At 44.7% G+C, this 24,453-nt stretch overlaps 5 protein-coding genes across 5 annotated transcripts; 3 read left to right on the forward strand and 2 right to left on the reverse strand.

The window, feature by feature from the left end:
* Positions 1 to 1,323: 1,323 nt before the first annotated feature.
* On the reverse strand, positions 1,324 to 4,456 carry EAH_00005870 (hypothetical protein, conserved; the record flags this gene model as incomplete). The annotated part of the gene is made up of 5 exons (XM_013396392.1): positions 1,324 to 1,401; positions 1,636 to 2,730; positions 3,067 to 3,160; positions 3,380 to 3,537; positions 3,716 to 4,456. 5 exons carry the CDS (start codon positions 4,454 to 4,456, stop codon positions 1,324 to 1,326), a joined length of 2,166 nt encoding a protein of 721 aa, XP_013251846.1.
* Positions 4,457 to 5,587: 1,131 nt separating this feature from the next.
* EAH_00005880 (RNA-binding protein, putative) lies at positions 5,588 to 7,518 on the forward strand (the record flags this gene model as incomplete). The annotated part of the gene is made up of 7 exons (XM_013396393.1): positions 5,588 to 5,849; positions 5,997 to 6,049; positions 6,174 to 6,305; positions 6,526 to 6,631; positions 6,933 to 7,021; positions 7,130 to 7,218; positions 7,440 to 7,518. 7 exons carry the CDS (start codon positions 5,588 to 5,590, stop codon positions 7,516 to 7,518), a joined length of 810 nt encoding a protein of 269 aa, XP_013251847.1.
* A 1,908-nt stretch (positions 7,519 to 9,426) lies between these two features.
* Positions 9,427 to 14,101, forward strand: EAH_00005890 (radical SAM domain containing protein, putative; the record flags this gene model as incomplete). The annotated part of the gene is made up of 5 exons (XM_013396394.1): positions 9,427 to 10,768; positions 10,965 to 11,377; positions 11,685 to 11,914; positions 12,453 to 12,845; positions 13,147 to 14,101. The coding sequence occupies 5 exons, from the start codon at positions 9,427 to 9,429 to the stop codon at positions 14,099 to 14,101; spliced, it is 3,333 nt and encodes a 1,110-aa protein (XP_013251848.1).
* Positions 14,102 to 15,089: 988 nt separating this feature from the next.
* Positions 15,090 to 17,671, forward strand: EAH_00005900 (60S ribosomal protein L3, putative; the record flags this gene model as incomplete). Its single annotated transcript, XM_013396395.1, has 4 exons — positions 15,090 to 15,174; positions 15,598 to 15,708; positions 16,416 to 16,789; positions 17,075 to 17,671. 4 exons carry the CDS (start codon positions 15,090 to 15,092, stop codon positions 17,669 to 17,671), a joined length of 1,167 nt encoding a protein of 388 aa, XP_013251849.1.
* Positions 17,672 to 21,916: 4,245 nt separating this feature from the next.
* On the reverse strand, positions 21,917 to 23,824 carry EAH_00005910 (SGS domain-containing protein, putative; the record flags this gene model as incomplete). The annotated part of the gene is made up of 5 exons (XM_013396396.1): positions 21,917 to 21,964; positions 22,413 to 22,478; positions 22,788 to 22,907; positions 23,106 to 23,255; positions 23,606 to 23,824. The coding sequence occupies 5 exons, from the start codon at positions 23,822 to 23,824 to the stop codon at positions 21,917 to 21,919; spliced, it is 603 nt and encodes a 200-aa protein (XP_013251850.1).
* Between the last annotated feature and the right edge of the window lie 629 nt (positions 23,825 to 24,453).

Raw genomic sequence — 24,453 nt, forward strand, 5'->3', positions numbered from 1 at the left:
AAGCAGCTACTGCAACAGCAACAACAGCAACATAGCAGCAGCAAAGGCAGCAGCAGCAGCAACAGCAGCAACAATAACGCCAGCAGCGGCAGATGGCGCTGCAGTATTGGATATAGGAGCAACAGAAACGGGACTTCAACCTTGATTGCAGCAGCAGCATGAGCAGCAGCAACTGCAGCAGCAGCAGCAGCAGAAACAGCAGCAGCTGCAGCAGAACCTGATCAGCTACAGGGAGAGACCTATCAAGCCATTTGCTTCTACTGTTGCTGCTTGCTCTCTATATAACAAGGGTAAAGCATCGAACTGGTCTATCTTGCTGCTGCTGGCTGTTGCTGCTCTCCCCTAGCTGCTGCTGCTGCAGCTGCTGCTGCAGCTGCTGCTGCTGCAGTGTATGTACACTAATCTTTAGGCGCGGGACACAGACACAACCCCCAAAATGCCTCAAATATATTTTAAATTTGGAGGAAGAGGGGAGATTTCCAAAGAGCGACGAACTTCAGCTAACAGCAGCGCAGGTGCAGCAAGCCCTAAGCAGCAGCAGCAGCAGCAGCAGCAACTACAACAGCAACAGCAGCAGCAGAGTAATAGAGTTTGAAATTTTACTGCTTCTTCCTTCTAAATTAATAATAAGATAAAGGGCTGCCTCTTCAAGCTCAGCAACTGCATAACAACCAGCAGACAGAACCACCAGGGTCACCTCCCCACAGGCCCTAAACCCTAAACCCTAAACCCTAAACCCTAAACCATCGAGAGCAACACCGCTTCATAGGAGCTAAAAGCCTAGAATGACAAGCGACGCATCTCTGCTCCAACCCCTTCCAGCAAAACCCTCAGTCTAAACCCTAAACCCTAAACCCTCGCAGCACCCCATAGAGAGCAAACCCTAAACTCTTGCTGCAGTAGCTACAGCGCAAACCCTAAAATGCTTGCAGCAGCAACAGCAAAGCAAACCCTAAAGCGTAAACCCTAAACCTCATGTCCTGCAGCAACAACTGCCTACTGCTGCGTCAGCAGCAGACGCCTCTCAAAGCCCTAAACCCTAAACCCTAAACCCTTACAGAAGAGTGCATTCTCACTCTTCAATAAAAGCTGCGTCCTGCTGCGTCGCGGTGGGTACTAGCGGCTGCTGCTGCGGCTGCTGCTACTGCTGCAACAAGAGCAGCCCAAAGCCTTGCAGCAGCAGCAGAAAGGGCAACCGACGGCTGCTATCCTTCTCCTAAACCCTAAACCCTAATTTGCGGTTTAGGGTTGGCTTTAAGCGGCCTGAGGGCTAGAAGCCACTACATATAGGGCTCTAAACCCTAAACCCTAAACCCTAAACCCTCAGGCCACCGAGTATATGAGGTCAATCGTAACCGCTTTCCTCTCGTACGCCAAAAACCCCTTCACCGGTCGAGTGTCCTGCAGCACAAGCAGCAGCAGCAGCAGCAGCAGAAGATGCAGCAGCAGCAGCAGAAGATGCAGCAACAGCACGTATGACAGCAACAACACAACGAGCAGCAGCAGAAAACACCCTACGGACAACAATAGCTGCAGCAGCAACGCCATGATTCGCCCTGCGCCCCACAGCAGCAGCAACAGCAGCAGCAACAGCAGCAGCAACGGCAGCAGCAGCAGCAGCAGCAGCAGCAGCACCTGATAGCAGGCCAAGCCACGATCAGCAAGTAGCCCCAGGAAGTGGCTTCGGGTTGTTGGGTCCCTCACAGTTGACGCCAGCACGCAAAGTCTCCGCGGCTGCTGCTGCTGCTGCTGCTGCTGTTGCTGTTGCTGCTGCTGCTGCTGCAAGTCGCCGCATGCCAGAAGAAACTTAAGGGCATCTGCTAGAGCGACGTTTAAACTTAAATCAAACAGCAGATCTGCAGCAGCAATGAATTGAAATACAGCAGGAACCCCCCTGCTGCTGCAGTTGCTGCACGGCTTGCTGCTGCTCTCCCCGGGGCTGCTGCTGCTGTTGATGCCCTGCTGCTTCCGTTGCTGCTGCTGCTGCAGTATAGCAAGACCTTGAGCTGAGATCTGCGGCGCATCTGCTGCTACGCTGGTGAGATCGAGACACCCGACAGTACAAACGGCCCCGTAGCTGCTGCTGTTGCTGCTGCTGCTGCTGCTGCTGCTGGTGTTGCACGGGGTGGTTTCTTGTAGGTCTTGCTGTTCGTCTTCATCTGTGTTGCTATCTGCTGCAGCAGCAGCAGCAGCCGTAGCAGCAACTGCTAAGGCTGCCTCCGGATATACATACACGCCATTGAGACTAAGATTGCTGCTGCAGTTTGCTGCTATACACGGGGTTTTATCTGTTGCTGCATACAGCTTCAGGTCTTCTATCCGTTGTGCTGCAGTTGCTGCAGTAGATCCTATGCCGCACCCTATCTCTAATATTGAAACCCTGTCTTTGCTGCTGCAGCTGCTGCAGCTGCTGCAGCTGCTGCACACATTGCTGCGCCCGCTGCTGCTGCTGCCGCTGAGACTCATGCTGCTGCTGAAGTCTTGCTGCTGCTCTGACAGCTCGTCTTCGTCCTCTCCTTGTTCTTGCTGCTGCTGCTGCTGCTGCTGCTGCCGATCGATGCTTGCCAGGAGGTCAGCAAGCCAAGGCGCAGCAGGTGCAGCAGCATCGAGTGCTGGTGGTGCTTCGCTTCTGCTGCTGCTGCTGTCCGTGCTGCTGCAACTCTTGTTGCTGACGAGGTTCGTGCTGCTCCTGCTGCTCCCCAGAGACGCGCAGCAGCAAGCAGCAGCAAGCTGGTGCCCATACATCGCAAGATATTCGCCCAAGTGAAGGCCAGCCGTCCACGAACGCAGTCCTATAAGCAACACAGAGCCGACGAGCAGCAGCAGCAGCAGCAGCAGCAGCAGCAACAGCAGCAGCAGCAGCAGCAGCAGCAACAGCAACAGATTCGTGCAACGAGAAAACAGAAACTTCCCCCTCACCAACACACGCACGCATGCAGCAGCAGCAGCAGCTGTTGCTGCTGCTGCAAGAGCAGCACCAGCTGAAGTGCAGCAATGAATGTGCCGACCTCAATGTCGGTGGCTGCCGAGGGTTTAGGGTTTAGGGTTTAGGGTTTGGAGGCTTACGTGCACTCTGCAGGTGACGTACTGCTCCGCTGGTCTGTCTAAGATTTGAAAAGATAAATATGAATAATGTGAAGCGTCTTCCCGCTTCATCAGCCTGATCGCAAACCCTAAACCCTAAACCCTAAACCCTAAACCCTAGGCCCTATGGCTGGGTGCGCTGAACCCTGTACCCTTGAAGTTTAAAGGTTTTGTTTTGCGTTCAAGGGGTTTGCCCGAGTAGAATATTAGTGTTTAGGGTTTAGGGTTTAGGGTTTGCTGCCTGGGTAGGGTATGCGGAAGTGTTAGGGTTTAGGGTTTAGGGTTTAGGGTTTACGCGAATACGGCGTCACAGAATGCGTCAGTGAGGGGCAGCTGCAGCAACTCAGCTGCGGTGTACAGACACTTGAGAAGCCGCTGGATGTAAACAGCAGGAGGAAGGTGCTGCTGCAGCGGCATCTGCTGCAGAACTTCGCGGACGAAGCGGAGCTGCAGCTGCAGCAGCACAACAGCAACAGCAGCAGCAGCAGCAGCAGCAGCAAAGAAGCAACAGCAACAGCAACATGTCTCTCCACAGCAGATACAGCGCGTTCGCAGCAGCAACGTGCAGTCAGGTTCAGGGACCTTTTCAGAATTAGGGTTTAGGGTTTAGGGTTTAGGGTTTAGGGTTTACCTGCGGGTCTCTGATGATGGAAAACTGCAGGCATAGCGGCAGCACCCGATGAAGAGGAGCAGCACGAGCAATTCTTCTTCTCAAGATCTGCAGCAGCACCTGCTGCGCTGCAGCAGAGAGATCCTGCTGCTGCTGCTGCAGCAGCAGCTGCTGCAGCCGCTTCTGCTGCTGCAGCTGACAGACTGCATCCACCAGGGCCTCTTCCTCTTCCCAAGATAGGGCATCATTTGGAGTTGAAGCGAGCAGCAGCATTTGCTGCTGCTGCTGCTGCTGCTGCTGCGGATGGTACTGCTGATGCTTCTGCAGCTGCTGCAGCCGCTGCTGCTGGGCTGCAGCAGCAGCTGCTGCTGCAGCTTCCAAAGCCTCCTCTACGGTCTCTGCTCCAAAGGGCAGGCGTACTTCTGCCTTCACATGACAGCTGCAGGAGCACTTGCTGCTGCTGCTGCTGCTGCTATCTGGTTGGCAGTTGCAGGCAACGCAGGCAGCAGCAGCAGCAAAGACAGCAGCAGCTGCTGCTGCTGCAGCAGCAGAAGGCAGAGAGTCATCTTCTTCGCTACAGTCGCTTGAGGGCTTTTGTGAAGGGGTTACAGGAGAAGCAAAACCGCTCTGCGGAGACAGAAGCTGCTGCTGCTGCTGCTGCTGTTGCAGCAGCATCGCTGTCAACCCCCGCTCCGATCCCTGCTGCTGACTCTCCGGCTGCAGCTGCTGCTGCAGCTGCTGCTGCAGCTGCTGCTGCGCCATGTCGCGTGCCTTCTGCTGTAAATGGTTCCCCCCGCGCTGCTGCTGCTGCTGCTGCTGTTGCTGCTGCGTTCGTCGCCCAAGTCGGTGCTTCTACGGTGCAACAGCAGCAGCAGCAGCAGCAACAGCAGCAGCGTATACACACCACCCTTTCGAGGGTTAATAAAGAAGAAAGGCGGCCACTGAAGCCTTTGCTTCCGCTATTTCTACCGCTCCAACTCCTGCGCCGGCTGTTGCTGCTGTTGTTGCTGCTGCTGCGGCTGCTGCTGCACACGGCGCAGCAGCTGCCTCTGCTTTCTGAGGTCGCCCTGGGCTGCTGCAGCTACTGTTACTGCTGCTACGTGAAGCTTGAAGAAGAGCAGCAGCAGCAGGAGCAGCAGCAGTAGCAGCAACTCCTGCGATCAGGGTCACTGCTGGTTTGCTGCTGCTGCTGGCCCCCTGCTGCTGCCAAGTGTATAGACAACTAGCAGCAGCAACAGCAACAACAGCAGCACCTTTTAACTTATAACTTCGGAAACAAAAGAAAATCCAAATAATAGACGAAGAAGATCGCCGCCGCTGCTGCTGCTGCTGCTGCTGTTAAGCTGCTCGGAGCCTGGAACGTCGCCGCAGCAGCAGCAGCAGCAACTGCAACAGCAGCAGCAGCAGCGGCTGCTGCTGCTGCTGCTGCTGCGGCTGCTGCTGCTGCTCCAAAGATTTCAGCATTTCGCTCCCCCCAATTCTTTTTGTGCAGCAACAAAAACTAATTGCTGCTGTCTGACGCATAAAGTGTATGCTTCTGTGGTGCCGCTGAGGGTGTAGGGTTTAGGGTTTAGGGTTTGGGGTTTAGGGTTTGCTGCTGCATGCGCTGCTGCCCCTCCCCCTTCAACCCCGTTTAGGAGTTGGGGCGTTCAATTCATCTGAAAGGCCAACTGCTGCTTCAATCAGCAGCAAACAGAACAGCTGTAGCAGCAGCAACAGCAGCAGCTATAGCAGCAACGCCAGCAGCAGCAGCAACAGCAGCAGCTGCTGCAGCAGGACACGTCTTCGCCACCGCAGCACCGAGCAGTAGCAGCAAAAATTGCTGCTGGAGGCAGATATAGACTGAATAGGCAAACGCAGCGGCAGCAACAGCAGCAGCAGCAGCATATAAGGATGGAATCAGCAGCAGCAGCAGCAGCTCCAGCACCGGCTGCAGCAGCAGCAGCACCAGCTGCTGCTGCGCCTGCCTCAGCATCGCCAGCAGCAGCAGCACCTGCGCCAGCACCAGCGGCAGCAGCACCCGCACCAGCAGCAACAGCAGCTGCACCAGCAGCAGCAGCAACCCCAGCAGCAGCACCAGCTGCAGCAGCAGCAGCAGTAACTTCTCCCCCTGCCCAGAAGTCCGATCCTGTCTCAGCAGACAGCAAAAATTCAGGTATCCCTCTGCTGCTGCTGCTGCTGTTGCTGCTGCAGTGGTTGGTGCTGGTGTTGCCGCTGCTGCGCCTGTTGTATTGATGGGTGCATGCGGTGGGTGGGCTGAGGGTTTAGGGTTTAGGGTTTAGGGTTTAGGGTTTGTGCGCAGAGGCGGTGGTTTCGGGTTTCGACCAGGAATGGGCGGAGCTGCAGAAGCTGCAAGTGAGAGCAAACCCTAAACCCTAAACCCTAAACCCTTCGTGAGCGTTTAGCTGAAATGCGTGACAGTTGAGGGTTTAGGGTTTACAAACTTGTGCTGCTGCTGCTGCTGCTGTTGCTGCTCTAGGATTTGCAAGAAGATGCTGAGTTCGGGTCGCTGCTGCAGCCAGGGGAAGGCGCAGCAGCAGACAGCGCAGCAGCTGCTGCAGCACAAGCTGCTGCAAATGATGCAGACAAACGTTCTGTATACGTAGGAAATGTAAGGCTTCTGCAGCAGCAGTAACAGCAGCAGCAGCAGCAGCAGCAACTGTTGCTGCTGCTGCTGCCTTCTGATTAGATTTATGTTGCGTATGCTGCACATTCTGCTGTCTGATATCTGCACTTCGTCGTTGGATTTGCAGTTGCTGAAGTTCTTTCGCGTGTGCTGCTGCTGCTGTTGCTGCTGCTGCTGCTGCTGCTGCTGCTGCTGCTGCTTGCAGGTGGATTACTCTGCAACGCCTGCTGATCTTCAGGAGCATTTTAAAGGCTGCGGGCCGATAAACAGAATTACTATCATGGTAGACAAATTCACAGGACACCCAAAGGGTAAGAATCTGCTGCTGCTGCTGCTGCTGCTGCTGCTGTTCTTAGCGGCCATGGCTGCTAAGAGCTGCTGCTGCTGAGAGATGGCGCTGATGCTCTCGTGGATGCCGCTGCATGATGATGCTGCTGCTGCTGCCCTTTGCTCCTGTTGCTGCATTTTGCTGCTGTTGCTTCCCTTGCCGGGATGCCTTTGTTGCTGCTTGGGCGTTGCATTCGCTGCTGCTGCGAATGCTGCTGCTGCTGCTTGTACGGGAGTGTGTGGGGTGTTCGGCAATTGCTGTTGCTGCTGCTGCTGCTGCTGCAGGATATGCTTACATTGAGTTCGGGTCTGAAATTGCTGCGCAGCACGCAGTGCTGCTGTCGGATTCCACTTTGAAAGACCGGCAAATAAAGGTGCGTTTGCAGCAACTTCATCGAGGGTTTGATGTCTAGGGTTTAGGGTTTAGGGTTTAGGGTTTAGGGTTTAGGGTTTAGGGTTTAGGGTTTGGGGTGTATGTGCAGGTGGTTTCGAAGCGAAAGAATATTCCAGGAATGTCCCGCGGCAGAGGCGGCGTGTGGAGGCCTCGAGGCGCTCTGCCTTTTAGAGGGAGGTCAGGGCTTCAAACCCTAAACCCTTTCTAAACCCTAAACCCTAAACCCTAACCCGCAGTTGTACTTGGCCCTGCAGCCTTAGGTTAAGTTTGGGCTCGCGCCTGCCTTTCCGGCAAGGGTTTAGGGTTTAAGTGTCCAACCAGGATTCAGACCTAGGATTTAGGGTTTAGGGTTTGGGGTCTTAGGGTTTAGGGTTTAGGGTTTATGTATTTGTCTTCAGAGGCAGAGGGGGAGGCGGCTTCAGGCCTATCTATAGAGGCCGCGGAGGCGCAAGCAGGGGTTATGGGAGGCCTTACTAAACCCTAAACCCTAGTGTTGAGGTTTCTTGATGTTTCGAGGGTTTAGGGTTTAGGGTTTGAAGGCTTGCCGATAGTCAAACCTGAGGCAGCTGTGGCGCCTTTCTTAGCATGTGCAGCAAAAGTTACTGCTGGATGCTGCTGCAAGAGCAGCAGCAGCAGCAGCAGCAGCAGCTGCAGCTGTTGCTGCTGCTGCCCTCGTAGCCGCGACTGCAATTGTTGCAACGGGGCTGGCTGCAGCTGCTCTGAGCAGCAGCAGCAGCACCTGCAGCGGCACAGGCTGCAGAAGCAGCCGCCGCAGCACCAGCAGCAGCGACATGGACAGTCTGTGGGCTTTTTGTTTCTTTTGATTTCTTTGGTCTGTCACTACGCCTTTTGGATTTGCTGCAGCTATCTCTGCTACCAGACATAATATTATATATAATTTTATAGTTTTAATTAGCGAGGCTGCACAAGGAAAGCAACAAGAAAGAAAAATACTCTGTAAATTTAATTGCATATGCTTCTGTTTATGTTTTTGTTTCTTCGTTGTCTGTTCTTGCTGTTATGTACATATATATATGTATATATATATATATATACATATATTTAAATATATGTATTTATATACGTAGTTATGTGTATATATGCACATATAATATATATTTTGAAGATATTTCTAGGGGTAATATTTCGTCGAATTAGTTTAATAATTAATTAGCGGGACGCGATGCTTTGATTAAAGAGTTGGAGAAACAAAGAGAAAATGAAGCAAAAGAAGATAAAAGAAATCAGAAATAAATATTTATTTATCTGTTTGTAAATAAGTGAATAAATATGTAAATATCTTGTTGTCTCAGGCAGAACGACGGCGAGGCAGCTGTTCTTGTTTCCTTCTATATTTCGCTGTTTATTTCTTTATTAAATGCTCTAATGAATAATTTATTCTTTATTATCCATTTATTTCTAAACAATTCCAATAAATATGCGTGTGTTTTCTTCTATAAAAAACAAAGGCTGCATGTTTCTTCCTGATGAATGAAGAGTTCAATAAAAACGCAGTTGTGGAGGAAAATATCAGAAAATAATTTGCAAATGAATTAATAATTAATTAATTAATTAATTTTACGCTTTTTATTCATCAATACCTTCAAAAAGGGCTCAATATTACCTCAATTTATTTTCATCGTCTTCGTTTCCGTTGGCTAGGGTTTCCTACACTTCTCTATGTGTAAACACCGTCGCAGAGGCAGAATTTAATTGAATAAACTAAGATCAACGAGTTCCCGAGAATATATTTGATTATTTAAATTAAAATAAACAAATTTAAATTCGTATTCCTTCCTTTTTTCTCTAAAAATGTAAAAAATTCAGCGCAGACAGGCGCACTGACGAAGCCGATTGCGGTGCTGAACGATCGCCGTTTATGCAGGTATAAAATAAGGAAATAAATATAAAATTTTGAATTAAATATATTTTCTTTGTGAGTTTTATAATAATATAATGAGGGATTTATTAATAAAGACATTTTTTCTTGAGATTGGAGCGCAGGCCTCTGTATACATATTTCGATGCAAATCAGTGTAGTTGTTTCTGCACGAATATATTTTCTGGAGGTCTTTGTTTATTTTAAAGGTCCAAAGAAAACAAAGAAGATTTGTTTTGTTTTATTAATTTTAATTCAGACTTCTTCTTTCTTCCCGCTGCAATCTGTCTCAATCGCCGCCGATGCATTTCTTTTTCTTTTCTTACGCACAGATGCGTTGGTTTAGAGCAGCCCTGGGCTGCAGAACTTCAATTAAATAAATGCAAATAGGGCGTATTAAGAGGAGAGCAGCGGGGGTTTGTCTTACCCTCTGCTTCGCGCAATTTGCTGCTCTTCTACCTCTCTTTGCTGCTGCTGCTGGCTAATGCTCAAGGCTCTGCTTAGCTATGAAGAAGCCTCTCTGCTGTATGCTGTTTTTGATTTCTTCTTGGGGTTTCATCTTCTCCGCTGCTGTCAAGACAGTGCAGATGCAAACAACAGCTGCAGCAAACAACAGCGGCGCCTGCTTGAGGGGCCTCCCTTCTCTATACTCGCAGCGTTGGGGGTTTAAGACGGGGTTATGTCCATTTAATACACCAGGTTGCTGCTTTGTGCTGCAGCAACAATGCCAGAAAAGGAAGCAGGCAAGACGCATGCAGCGCGCCGCTGCAGCACCTGCAGCAGCTGCAGCAGCTTTTGCTGCTGATCGCATGCATCGCTATCTCTCAACTGCCGCTCTTCGGGTAAGAGAAAATAATTCAAGAGCCGCGAGTGCATTTCTGGCTCCTAATAGGTCCCTTCAGCAGAACTATGTGCAGCAGCAGCAGCAGCAGCAGCAGCGGCATCAGAAGCAGCAGCTGCAGCAGCAGCAACCGCGTGGTTTTCAGGCCCAGCCAGATGCAGGCGACAGCAGCTGCAGCACAAGGAGCAGCGTCAGCAGCACCATAACCGCATGCAACAACAACAGCAGCAGCAGCAGCAACAACAACAACATCCAGTGCAGCAGCAACTTCCGCCTAGACTTTATGAATGAACACCAATTTGGGGTGTACATACACCTGCCCTTTTGCCTGCGTCGCTGTCATTTTTGCGCGTTTCCAATTGTGCTGCTACCTAACAGCAGCAAAGCAGCAGCAGCAGCAGCAGCAGAAGCATATCTTCCGCTGCTGCAGCAGGAGATGACGACGGTGTTCGAAGCGTTCTTGAAGCCGCACAGACAACGTGTGCAGCAGCTGCAGCAGCTGCTGCAGCAACAGCACGGCGAGCCGCAGCAGCAGCAGCAGCAGGAATCTGTGCTTCTAGAAGATATTCAGGAGGCAATGATGGTAGCCTTGTCTCCACCATCAGCTGTGAACAGATCAAGCAGCAGATATGCTGTTGCTCCAACAGCTGCAGCAGCTGCGCCTGCTGCAGCAGCTGCAGCAGCACGAGGCAAGCGGCTGCTGCGCTCTGTTTATTTCGGTGGGGGGACTCCTTCCTTAATGCCACCGAAGATGCTGCAGCAGTTGCTGCAGCAAATTGAGACCTTCGAGGCCGATCTGCAGCAGCTGCTGCTGCAGCAGCAGCAGCTGCGTGACGCACTGCAGCAACGCCCTCTGAAACGAAAGGAAGGCACGCCTTTGTGGGAGCGGCAGCAGCAGCAGCACCAGCACCAGCAGCAACAGCAGCAACAGCAGCAACAGCAACAGCAACATCAGCATCAGCAGCAGCAGAAAGAACAGCCTGAGGTGTCAATAGAGATATACCCAGGTAAAGATGAAGCAGTTGCTGCTGCATCTGTCTTCAAGCAGCATTTGATTTATGCTGCTGACTGCTGCTGCTGTTAGAGATCCTGGAAGCTTTTGCAGCAGCAATTGCTGCTGCCGCTCGACAGCGCGAGCGACAAGCTGCCAGTCAGCTTCTGCTGTTGCTCTTGTTGCTGTTGCTGCTGCTGCTGCTGCTGCAGGTACGCTGGATGAAGAGCGGCTGCAGGCCTACTTATCTTTGGGGGTTAATCGCTTCTCTTTGGGTGTCCAGACACTGCACGAGCCAACACTTAAAGTCCTAGGCAGGTATCCGGCAAACATGATGAGCAGCAGCAGCAGCAGCAGCAGCAACAACAGCAGCAGCAGCAGCAACAGCAGCAGCAACAGCAGCAACAGCAGCAGCAGCAGCACCAACAGCAGCAGCAGCAGAAGCAGGGCGCCTAGCCACAGTCGGGACAGTCTGCATGCGCTGCGTTTGCTGCGAGAAAATAATTTGCTGCACCAGACCTCCGTCGATTTAATTTTCAGTGTACAGACACCTCAGCAGCTGCTGCGCGACTTGCGGCTGCTGGCACGGCTTCGTGTTGCGCATATATCTTTATACGAACTCCAGGTCAGGCCCCGCCCCTTCCCGCTGCTGCTGCTGCTGCTTTTGCTGCTGCTGCTGCTGCTGTTGCTGTTGCTGCTGCTGTTGCTGCTGCTGTTGCTGCTACTGCTTCAGTTCATGGAGGAACAGCAGCAAGAATGGCAGCTGCTCCCGGGAGCAGCAGGCGTTGAACGGGCAACTGCAGCAGCTGCAGCAGCAGCAGCAGTAGCAGCGGCAGCAGCAGCGGTACCAGGAGAGGTTTCTACGGCAGCAGCAGCAGCAGGCAGGAAATTGGATTGCTGCTGCTGCTGTATCTTTGCTGCATGCGCTTCAGCTCGATGAAGGCTCGAGATTTTACCGAAGGCCTCCAAAGGGGCTGCCTGATGCAGACACCTCAGCTGCTGCTCTCCGTGCTGCCTCTAGGTTAGCCGCTGCAGCATTTGCTGCAACATCTGCTGCAGCACCTGCTGCAGCGAATTGTGCAATAGATTCCGCAGCAGATACTGCAGCAGATGCCGCAGCGAGTGGTGCAGCATCTGCTGCAGCAGCAAATTTGGGGTGTATGTATGCTGCAGTATTGATTGTTTATATCTTTCTGAAGCATCTGTGTTGGTTGCAGGCTGCTGCAGCAGCGCGGGTATGAGCACTATGAAGTCTCTTCTTTCGCCTTGAGGTCCCCGTACAGCCCAGGTGCTGCAGCACAAAAAACCCTTCTTCTTTCTTCTTTATGCAGACACCTGAGAATACACTCTGAGCTGCAGTGTCTGCGCAGCTGAAGACAGAGGGGCTTCTTAAGAAAGAATCTGCACACACCTAGCTGAGTTGTTTGATACATATATATATATGTATATATATGTATATATAATGATTTATTATTATTTTAATGAAGAGGGTTTATTCTTTACTCGTTTTAAATGCACTCATGCATGCATGCATGCATGCATCGCTGTACATACACCTGAATATCTTGCGTTGGGCTGGTGGAGGCATAAAAACAGATAAAGCGCCTCCTGTTGAGGCTAAACCCTAAACCCTAAACCCTAAACCCTAAGCCCTAAACCATCTTGGCTCTGCATTTATTTGGGCATCTGCGATGTTTCAGGCAGAGACAGAGCCGACCAGGCACCGCTGCAGGAGCAGCAGGAGCGCTCCAGCAATACCAGCAGCAGCAGCAACAACGGCAGCAGCAGCAGCAGCAACAACAACGGCAGCAGCAACAGCAACAGCAGCAACAGCAGCGACAACAGCAGCAGCAGCAACAACAACGAAAACAGCACCAGCAGCAGCAGCAACAGCAACGAGAACGGCACCAGCAGCAACAGCAGCAACAGCAGCAGCAACAGCAGCAACAGCAGCAGCAGCAGCAGGTGTATACATTCGCAGATGTACTGGAGCTGCGGGACTGTGTTTGGCTTTGGGCTGGGCGCTTCATCTTTTCTCAGAGGCCAAAGACAAACAAATCCACCGAAGTAAGCGCAGACGGATGCAGCTTTAAGTCTTTATATATATATATATATATACGTACATATATATATATATATATATAACGCATCTATCTACATATATGTATATATTTATTCATTTATTTATATTTATAGGGAGTACTGTTGCCTGATAATTTTATTGTTTATTATGTATTGTTTATATTTTGTGTTGTTGTTATATAGCGTATACATATAAATATAAAATATATATATATATATATAAATAGATATATATATATATATATATATATATATTCTTTTAAGCGTTTAGTATGCATGCTGAGGGTTTAAATGTTTTTGTCTGTTTTTCAGCTTTTCTTCTTATAAGTCGTTCCTTCGAGAAGAAGACGCTCAAACAAAAATTTTATCTGCAAAGACACAGACACTGCAGCCCATAATTAAAAACTTCACAAGGTGGGCGTACACCCGAATACAAGAGATGCTGATGCTCGGCCTACGCACTTCCGATGGTGTTGATTTGCTGCATCTCTTTGCCCTTTCAAAAGCAGCAGCAGCAGCAGCTGCTGCTGCTGCTGCTGCTGCTTCTGCAGAACCAGCTGCACGAGCCGATGCAGCAGATAATGCTCTGCAGCTCCTGCTGCAGCCAGCAGCAACGATGGAAGAAGTGCTGCGCTGCAGCGCGGCATTTGCAAACCGCTGGGCAGCAGAACATTCAGCAGCAGCAGCAGCAGCAGCAGCAGAATCCCCAGCAGCACAAACAACGACATCTATCAGAGACGGAGACGCAGTGTTGCTGCTGCTGCAGCAAGTGCTTCCTTCGGTGTTGTGGGGTGCAACAGAATATCTGCGTAACCCTGAAGTAGCAGCAATTCGGCTGTACGTACACCCGAGTAATTCAGTCTTTGCCCAAAGCCTCAGCAGCGCATCTCCCTATGTTTTTGATCGAAGTTCTGGGGCTGCATGCAGTTTGCTATCAGCAGATGCAGAGAGAGAAGAGATCTGCAAGCTGCTTAAAACTGAAGTAGAGGGAGAAGGGAGGCTGCTGAGGGTTTCAGAGAGAGACACAGCAGCAGCAGTAACAGCAAAAGCAATGCGGCTTCTTCATGCGCTGGACGTACACCGCAGCGGCTCCAGCAGCAGCAGCAGCAACAGCAACAGCAGCAGCAGCAGCAACGTCAGCTGCCGTTTGCTGCTGAAGGCCCCTGATGGTTTGCTGCTGAGTGATGCAGTTGTTAGAGATATATTTACACACCTTGACTTTGTCTGCAAACCGATAGAGACCCTGCTGCAGGAAGAAGAGGAGTAAAAACATTCGTATAAATTTTACGACAAGGATTATGAGAGAAGCCTCTGCATGCAGCAGATATCTAAAACATAACAGAGTTTATGTTAGCCCTCTAACTTCTTCTTTCTTTTGAACGTATTACTCGAAGGAAGTCCCACAGGCGTTAGCTTAGAAATGTTAATGGGTTTTTTCTGTTCTTTTAAATACTAAATAATAAATAAATAAACATATATATTAATCCTTTAATAAAACTTTATTTTATCTATTTTTTGTATAATATGGAGATCCTATATATAATATATATTATATATATTATATATATTAACTAAATTCTTTGTCTCTACTGCAGCTGTAGACGCTCTCGCATGCAGCATGCAAGAAGAATAGCCTTTTATATATGTATGAGTGAAGGAGGCGGTTAATAATCACTTATTTCTTCGCTTGCAGCAGTAAAAAGACTGTCTTCAAGTAGAAGCACAGCAATTAAACTGTAGGTAACTATGGTAAGAAGCTGCATATACACTTCACGGTGTATCTGCAACTCGCCCCTCATAGGTATAAAAATGATTCTAATGACAGAAACCTTCGGGTAAGAAGAGCTTTCAAATGTATATATTTGTTTAAATGCATGCAATAAGAAACCCGAGGAGCAGCAGCATACAACAACACTGCTGTGCTGCTGCTTCGCTCTAAAAAGATATGTTTGTGTATAATATAAACAGCAAATCTGCATGTCTTTCTGTTAATAAATATATATCCGTCCTTCCAAAGTTTTTATTTTTTCTTTTCATAAACAAAACACAAACGCACGCATGCATGCAATGGGTGCAGCAGCAGCGCTGCAACGCCGGGGCTGTGGGGGGCCGATGCTGCTGCTGCCGCCTGCTGCTGCTGCGGCTGCTGCTGCTGCTGCTGCTGCTGCACGCACTGCATATAAAGGAGTGTGGGGAGGGGGCAGCGGATATTTGCGTCGTTTTTTGTGAATTTCATTTTTTGTTTTTCATTAAAAATGTCGCATAGAAAATTCGAAAGGCCGCGCCACGGCTCTCTCGGGTTTTGCCCCAGGAAGCGGTGCCGCCGTCATAGGGGTAAAGGTGAGCATTAAAGCTGATTTTTCTTGAATTAATTTTGTTTATTTTATATATTTTAAAGCTTTACTTCTATATTTATTTGCTTTTCTCTCTTATTTCTTTCAATATGTTGTGTTAGAAAGACCGGACACGCCCCAGCAACATACGAAATATATATGTGCAGCACTGCATGGGAGAGGGGGTGTTGAGGGGTTTTCTGTGTTTCTTTTCTACAGAAGTATTTGAATTGAAGATGAATAGCCATATAATTTAACTCTATTTACGTGTATTTACAGTGGCTATGACGGTGTTAAAGCCCCTGTGTTTGCCTCCTTCCTTTCTGTTGTTCGTCTACACACTTTCATAATCATATATATGCTACAGCAGCACCATCAATACCTGTTTAACCCTCTTCTTTTGATGCTTTTTTCTTTCATTTGTTTGCAGTAAAGGCTTTCCCTAAAGATGACCCATCAAAGCCACCCCATTTGACTGCCTTCATGGGGTATAAGGCCGGCATGACGCACATTGTACGCGAGGTAGAGCGCCCAGGATCAAGTAAGTTATTTCTTTCCTTTTTATCTCCTTTTCTTATTCTTTTAATTCTTTATTCTTATCTTTGTAGCGTTTGTTGCTGCTACTCTTGCTGCTGCAGTATTAAAGACATACACCTCGATAAATGCCAGCAGAATATAGTCTTTGTGATATCTGTACTCTACAGATTGATATTTTTTTTTGCTTTTCTTTATAAACGCATGCAGAGGATTTCCTCCTTAATGTCTGTATTGTACAGCTTCCTTTTCTTTTGCTTTTCCCCCGGGCGCTGGGTTTAAATGCGCGTCTTTATGACGTTGCTGCGACCCGTCTGCTGTCTCCAAGCACCTGAGCTGTTCATTAACTGAGCAGATTTGCTGTGGTGTATATTTGAAAACAGCAGCGCCGTACATCAAATGGATTGAGTTGAGTTCTGCTCCTCAATGCAGGCTTCCATATTCCTAGTCTTGGGCTACTGGTTTCTTCTTTATTTAATGCAATAAATAAATAAATATTTATTTATTTATTTATTTGTTGCATTATTCGAAGAAATCTGACTCGCTTATGCGGGGCTGAACCTGAGAAAAACCATGGAAGTATCAATTCAGATTTTCTTTATATACATGTTTCTTAGAGTTTACTTTTCTGTGTTTTTCTTGCGGGTTTCTGTCTTTTTTCTTTGTTCTTTCCCTCATATTCCTGCTATTTATTCTTTTGTTTGTTTTCTTCAGAGCTTCACAAGAAGGAGGTTGTTGAGGCGGTTACCATCGTAGAATCTCCGCCTATGGTTTGCGTCGGTGTTGTCGGTTATATTGAAACTCCTCGAGGTCTACGTGCGCTTTCAACAGTATGGGCTGGGCATTTGAGTGAAGAATGCCGCAGACGTTTCTATAAGAATTGGTATAAGAGCAAGAAGAAGGCTTTCACTCGATATTCAAAGAAATATGCAGAAAATAACAAAATGCAAGAAGAAATCGATACTATTAAACAACATTGCTCAGTTATTCGTGCAATTTGTCACACACAACCCAGCAAAACCCCTACTGGACTTCGCAAGGCGCATATCATGGAAATTCAAGTAAACGGAGGAAGTGTTGCTGAAAAGGTAAGAAAATATTCTGCAAAATATGCTGACTTCGGGTGTATATGCATCTACTTCGACTTTGTTTGGTGATGCAAATCATGATGACGCAGTTGAATTTCGATTTTCTTTTTTGAGTTTCTTTCTACTTTTTTCTGTTTTCTCCCTCTTTTTGTCTTTTTTTTTGTATTTTCTTCTTCGTATTTCTTTTTTTTGCTGTATTCCCCTCTTTGTATTTTTCGTATTTTTTCCTGGAATTGCAGTTTATTTTTGTGCAAATGTGCGTTGTTTATTTGAATTGAATTTCAGGTTGATTTCGTGACGAAGATGTTTGAATCACCTGTCCCGATCAGCGCCGTGTTTGAACAAGATGAGATGTTGGACGTAATCGGAGTAACGAAGGGCCACGGAGTAAAGGGTGTTGTTTCTCGTTTCGGTGTGACTCGTCTGCCTCGCAAGACCCACAGAGGTTTAAGAAAAGTTGCATGTATCGGAGCCTGGCATCCAGCTCGTGTTCAATTCCAAGTGCCCCGCCACGGTCAGAAGGGATACTTCCATCGTACAGAGATGAACAAGAAAGTCTACAGAATCGGCGTTGGAAGCGACCCGAGAAACGGCTCTACAGATGCAGATCTGACGGAGAAGAGAATTACCCCTATGGGTGGCTTCCCTCATTATGGCGAAGTTCGTAGCGACTTCATCATGATCAAGGGCTGCATTGTGGGTTCTAAGAAGAGGCCTATTACCATGAGGAAGACCCTTGTACCTCGCACTTCCAGAAGAGCTCTTGAAAATATCCATCTTAAATTCATTGATACTTCTTCTAAGTTCGGTCATGGTCGCTTCCAGACATCTGAGGAAAAGGCGAAGTTCTACGGGCCTCTTAAGAGAACTGCTGCTCTGTAAAGCGTAGAAAGCAAGAAAAAACAAGTATGGTGAGACCCTCATCCTGTATACACTCACGCAGCCTCAAGCCCTGCATATATCCCTGTAGCCAGCCCTCTATTTAGGGCTTATACAATACCTGCGCCGGGCATTGGCGAGGGTTTTCTTTTCCCTCAAACTGAGACAGGAGTGCAACTTACGCTTTAAAACAGTTCTCTTTCTTTGTTATTTTCGAGTCTTTGCTGTCTTATGAGACCCCCTATTTACATGCGAACATTAACTTTTCCTTCGTTTTTTTCGAAGTATTGCAAGTCCAGGGCGCTGGGTTTAAATGCGCGTCTTAATGACGTTGCTGCGACCCGTCTGCTGTCTCCAAGCACCTGAGCTGTTCATTAACTGAGCAGACTTGCTGTGGTGTATATTTGAAAACAGCAGCGCCGTACATCAAATGGATTGAGTTGAGTTCTGCTCCTCAGTGCAGGCTTCCATATTCCTAGTCTTGGGCTACGGGTTTCTTCTTCAGTGCAATAATTATCATTTATTTATTGCATTGTTTGATGAAATCTAACTCGCTTATGCGGGGCTGAACCTGAGAAAAACCATGGAAGTATCAATTCAAAGATAAACTATACGCTGTTGTAGCTGATGATATAAACTAACTAGTAAAGTTGCAGCAGAAGAAATAGAAAGAAATTGTTGTTTTCGCTGCTCTTAGGTGTTTCTGAAAGATTTCCCTCAAAGTTCAGGCAGTAGAACATTTGCATTAATTTGATTTTTTTATTCCGTTTCAGAGGTCTTCAGGTTTATTGAATAACAGCGAAACTTCCTTCTTTTCTTATAGGTAGTGCTCAAACTTTAGTTTTATTAAACATATAATATTGTATAAAGATTTAATTTCATTCAAGATTTTATTTGTTACGGAATCTCGATGATTGAGGCTTCAGCTTCGACTAAACTGAACCTGCATTTTTTTAACTTTTTTATTTGAAGTTTTTTCTATTTAGCAATGACTGGGGTGTAAGTGGCACCTTTAGACGGGGTTTCCTTGCAGCAATATAATGAAGCAGTATAATATTATACTGAAAATAGTTAGTTTGTTAGCCGAAGATTTATCTTTCTTCCTCTTGGATGAATTTTACAAGGAAGGAGTGCCTCTTAGAGGAGCATAGAGTATAATCGGCACAAGAAAAACCAGAAAAAAAAGGAAGTGCTGTTAGTGAAACGAAGATAGAATTCAAGAAAAAAATAAGAGTTTTACTTTAGACTGCAAACTCAACTACAAATTATTTTCATTCGCTTCTTTCCACTGAGTCCGGGTCTATGCCATGCCTGAGAATAAATAAGTAAATAAATCAAATAAATAAATAAATAAATACGCAAGCTATATCATCACTGAAGGAGTAAAAAAAAATAAAATAAGTTAACAAAAGGTAAGAAACCAACAAATGGAGTACAGGGAGAGCTGAAAGACGACAGAGAAGAATGTAATTAAATGCACTGGGCGCGTAAATACACAAATAGAAGAAATGCCTAAAATATTTTATAAAATTTCTGTTTCAAATAAAAATATTAGTACACACAAATACACAAAAAAATGCAAATGCATAGATGCAGCAACCCCGGAGTAAGTAGACCTAAATAAAGCGAATGAATAAACAAAGGGTTTTATAATTAATTAATATAGAAGAGGGGTTGTAATAAAGATAAAAATAAAGAAATAAAGATAAAATAAAGTCTTACCGACGCAGATTTGCACGTTCAAGTGCATAAGGCCAGCAAGTAGTATTATAGTTGTGATAGTCGGGGATTCCGTAAGACCTAAAATAAATACAAAAACCACATTAAAAATAGAATAAACTATTATTATTATTATTATTATTATTATTATTATTATTATTATTATTATTATTATTATTATTATTGTGGAAGAATATTAATAAAGCTACAGGCCGGCAACAGCGCTTCATATAAAGCATTCAAAATATACATAAGTGTTGTAACGCAAGAAATACAAAAAAAAGAATAAAGACGGATTTAAACAGAATAAAGACAGATTTTACTGAGTTGATAAAAAGTAGAGCAAATTAATTACAAGGAAGGTGTATGAAGTGATAACGATGTGTAGATTTTCATTTGCAGTGTTTGTTATGCATGAGGAGTAAGAAGATATGAAGGGAAAAAGACAAAGAAAAAACAAATAATAGAAACGAAACAGTGCAAAATACAGAAAAAAAGAAATAAAAAACAGAGTCGAATAAGAAGGAGAGACAATTTCTCTCTAGTTTCCTTTCATTTAAAATGAAAATAGAAAAGACACATAAAAAGAACATGAATATCTAGTGGAATGTTTAATTGCTTTTGTTCAATAAAATAAACATTTCTTAAAATTATTTCTTCCTCACCATCTCGCATATTTATCCAGCGCTGCAATTCCTAAAACGGTGCTCCAGACAGTCTTAGAAAACCAACCCGATTTATAAAGAAGGCCCATATGCGCCATTGTCTGCAGATGGAAACAGAGGGAAAAAAACAAATAAATATATAAATGAAGCCAGCAATAATAGTATAAGCGCCTCTTTTTAAATTGCAAGACAGAAAAGTAAACAAATAATATGCAAATAACAAAGAAATACAGTCAAAAGCAAAACATAAGGAAACTCCCGTATATTTCTTCATCTCATGAAGGAACAAAGGGAGAAATCTACGGCCGAAATGCACTAAAAAACAAATAATAAATTCAATAAAATGCAAATAATAAAATAATAAAATCAAATGAAGGAAAAATTCAGAAAAATTTTCGTTAGTTTTTCCGGCTGTTGTGCATTCATGTCGCACGCAAAAGGAGCGTTGAGAGGGAAAAGGATTTATAATTTATATTTAAATTTCAAAATTATTGCAAATTTATTCTTTTAAAATATTAATTTAGACATTTTAAGAGATTTCAATTTCGTTTGAGTCTCGCTGATAGGCATGCTAAAGGTGTTGCTCTTACCGTGTTGCTTTTCCTTTACTCCTTCTCCTTTTTGATAATTCGCCTTATTTATTGAATGAATAATTCTAAATTCATAAATAAATATATAAATGGAGGTAAATTCCCCCTTTTATTTTCCGCTTCAACGAAGATCGACTCTCGCCAGCCCCAATGCAACAACAACATGCATTTCTATGAACAGCCATTACTTTGCCGTTCTTTTCCCGTTTTTGTTTAAATTAAATCTAACTAAATTAAATCATTTTATATACTTCCAATTCTACGCGTCTCAACGGCATCTCAACACCGCTTGTACATAAGTATTTTCGTTCTATTCGTGTAGATAGAACTTCTGAAAGTAAATTTTAAACTCTGCACTCTCTACTAGTTTGATAGTCTAAGAAATGATAAATGCATTTATATCTCTTGTAATCTTCTTATTCTTTATCGCGTTGAAGTCTTAATAAACTTGTATATTATCATTCTAGTAAAACCTATACAAGTTTTCAGTTTATCATTTTAAGTAATTGTTTATAAATTTGTAGTTTCTGAGTATTAAATTTTCAGCAAATGCAGCATTTACTCTTGCGCTCATGCAGATGCAAATATTTAAATATATCAATTAAATTTATTTGAAGTAGAGAATATAACAATAGACAAGACAGACAAAATGAATATATTACGAGTTTTCCCTATGCTGCTCTCCCCCTTAGTTTTTGCTTTCTTTAGCTTTAATATCTTGCTTGAATAAACTCAGAGAAAAACAAATAATTGAATGAATTCCTTGCAAGAAGAAAAAACCGGTGAGTAAATAATGCCCCGAAGGAAAAAAAACTAAAAACTTAAAATATTTGCATGCAGAAAAGTAAAGAAGGTTTTCTCGAAAAAGAAGAAAAATGTTGCCGCGTTTGTTTGCCACATATTGAAAACAAGAAAACACAGAACGAGGAAACAGCTAAAACAAACAAGAAGCAACAAGAGACAGAAATAAAGGAACGAGAAAACCTATACACAAAGAAAAACAAAAACCCTAAAAGGGCTAAAGCCAAAAAACAGTGAGAGAAAGAAAAAAGAAGATGAAGAAAATCGGAAAAAGAAGAGAAAAAACAAACGCAAGACAGCGCCTTAAAGATAAAACACCATAAAAGAATAAAAGACGAAAGATTAAAAGATAGAAGATAGAAGGATAAGAGATTCACAGATAAATGATTAAAAGACAAAAGATTAGGAGATAGGAGATTAAAAGATAAAAGAATAAACAATAAAAACTCTCAAAATGTTTTTAAATTAATTATTCAAGAATTCCACGAACGGACTTCTTGACCTTCAGGGGCCTCCAGCGTCTGCAAAAAAAACAAAAAAGAATTAAAGAAATAAAATAAAATACCCAACAACGACAAAGACAAACAACAAAGAGAACAAGAGCTTGCACGTGTAAACAAGGAAGAAAAAAATAAAAAAAGAGAAACAGCAAATGCTTTAAATACATCGAAGACATGTGAAATCAAACCCGGCCTCTGTAACCAAACAAAGAACGAAAAAATATAAAACAAAAGCAACGACAAACATAGAGAGCAAGTGAAGAGAAGAAAGAAAACATGCAAATGTACGTATCTACGACAATATTTAGAATACATTTAAAGAGCAGCAGCAAAAAGAAAGAAAAACAAATAAGCAAAAATAGATAAACCTTCTAATAATACAATACACACACGCATACACAATACACCCGAAATATATATCCTTCTTAATAATACGCATCCAGAGCAGACAGAGATAAGACAAATATACTTTTTCATAATCTTTGTCTTTTACGTCTGCCCAGTTCGTTGATAGAACGGTGCCTCCTGATGTTTGCTGAACAAAGCACAAAAGAAAAAACAGAGCAAGCAAATTAACTTCTCTGCAAGAATAGAAAAAGAGACAAGGAAAAGGAGAGGCTACTATTCATTTTTAAAAAGAAAAGCAGAAAGTAAAAAGAAAAATAAACAACGCAAAAGAAGGAGAAAGCTTTAAAGACCAGAAGACAAACAGAGTGTAAAAACAGGGAAGCCTCTGTCTTAATTCTTTTACACAGGTTTGCTGCTGTATATTTATCTACTTCTCTCTAGAAATAGTACTGCATTTATGTTGATGTCTCTTTATCTTGTGATTTTGTTTGCTTACAAAAGATTTAATCATCGCCCTTCGGGTGTCTTCATCGCCTCTTCCATATATATCTCTAAACAGTTTCTGCAGCGCATGTTCCCCTTCAAGCTGTTCAGATTCAAGTTCTGCTGCTATTTCCTGAAGGCAGAAAGAGTAAATAGAAACAAAAGGCATTAAAAAAGCATTTATATATATCATTAGTTCATCGACTGTCTCTACACCTGTTAATAAAGCTGCACGATATCTCCTCTGCCTATGTGTTCTTTCTTTTGCTTGTTTTTCAGCCTAAACTAGATGCAGCAGCACCTTCATTTAATTCAAAAGAAAGAAAAATACCTTCTCCATTTTGTTCCAATCAATTTTCTTCTTTGATGATGGATAAACTCGAGCTGCAGCCGTCTGCTGCTCCTGCGCCTCCTTGACGGCCTCTAAAGCAGCCCATGTCTCCCCTACTTCCTTTTTAGACAGCACCACTTCAAGCTTAGTCTAAAGCAAACAAACAGAAAAACAGTAATTAGGAATAAAGGAAATAATTAACTATGTGCATAAAAGGGTAGAGGTAAACGAAGCGTTGAAAACGAGGAGGAAAAAGTATTAGTAGTATTCGTACTAGTATTAGTTTTTTAGTGTTAGTATGTTCACTAAAACCGAAGAAGCCAATGGTACAGACATTGAAGAAATACAGAAAGGTCCGCATCCAAGTGCACATTATACAGAGAAAGCAGGAAGGCGAGAGAGAATAATGTTTAGGCGCTGCTTTATTTGATATCTATGGGTGTATCTTGTCTTCAACTCGAAAGGGGAAAGTTACTGAAAATAATCAAATAATCGCTTACTTTGTGAATCTCATAAGATGAATGTTCCGGAGTTACTTCATGCCTGAGTTTCTGAACGTGAAATTCGTAGAGTTGCTGCTGATTTTTTGCGGCTTCTTGATTTATTAATGGGTTTTGAATTTGTACTTTGAGGGACTGAGGAGAAATATCCACGTTGACGTCAGAAGGTTGTAGAGATTTCACAAAAAATGTTATGAAGATCTTCTCCGCATTCTGCATCCATTCATATCTGCAGTGTACGTACACCCCAGCCAGTTCTTTAATTCAAATTATGCAGAAGCAGGAAACCCTTAGACCCCTAGAGAGCCGTTGCAAAGGCGCATATCCAGTGGAATAACAAACATTTTAAGTATTTATTTATCTTTAGAAAGAAACAGCTTACCGAGGAGTAAATGATGAAGCAGAGGCCGTTTCACTGGTAGTCTGCATCGTGGTGGCTGAAGAAGAGCTGTTCAAGGTAGGAATACTTCTCCGATCTTCTTTCTTATTTTTTCACGAAATAAACAAAAGGAATCAAGTTTTAAAGAATAAACGCAATAAATAATGCAATCCAGTACTCTAAACCCCCTACAGACACCTGAGCCTGGCTAGACGTCGATAGGGCAGCAGAGCAAATAGTGCAGTGCAAACAGGAAGGCAGAAAATGAAAACCTTGAAAATAAAAAGAATGTACTTCCTAATTCCCTTTATTTATTTTATGTTTGTAGCTTCAACGCAGCTGTCGCTCTAGGCATGCACTACTCAACTCATTCTGGGGCTTCTTCAGTTACAGGGGCCCCCCCTTCCATTCGCTGTTTTTGTTTCTGCATGCAGCAGCAGCATATCCTTAGATGAGAAATAATAGGAAT

The sequence above is a fragment of the Eimeria acervulina genome, genomic scaffold (assembly GCF_000499425.1).
Source record: "Eimeria acervulina Houghton genomic scaffold, Eah_scaff24, whole genome shotgun sequence".
In the NCBI taxonomy this organism is placed as follows: domain Eukaryota; phylum Apicomplexa; class Conoidasida; order Eucoccidiorida; family Eimeriidae; genus Eimeria; species Eimeria acervulina.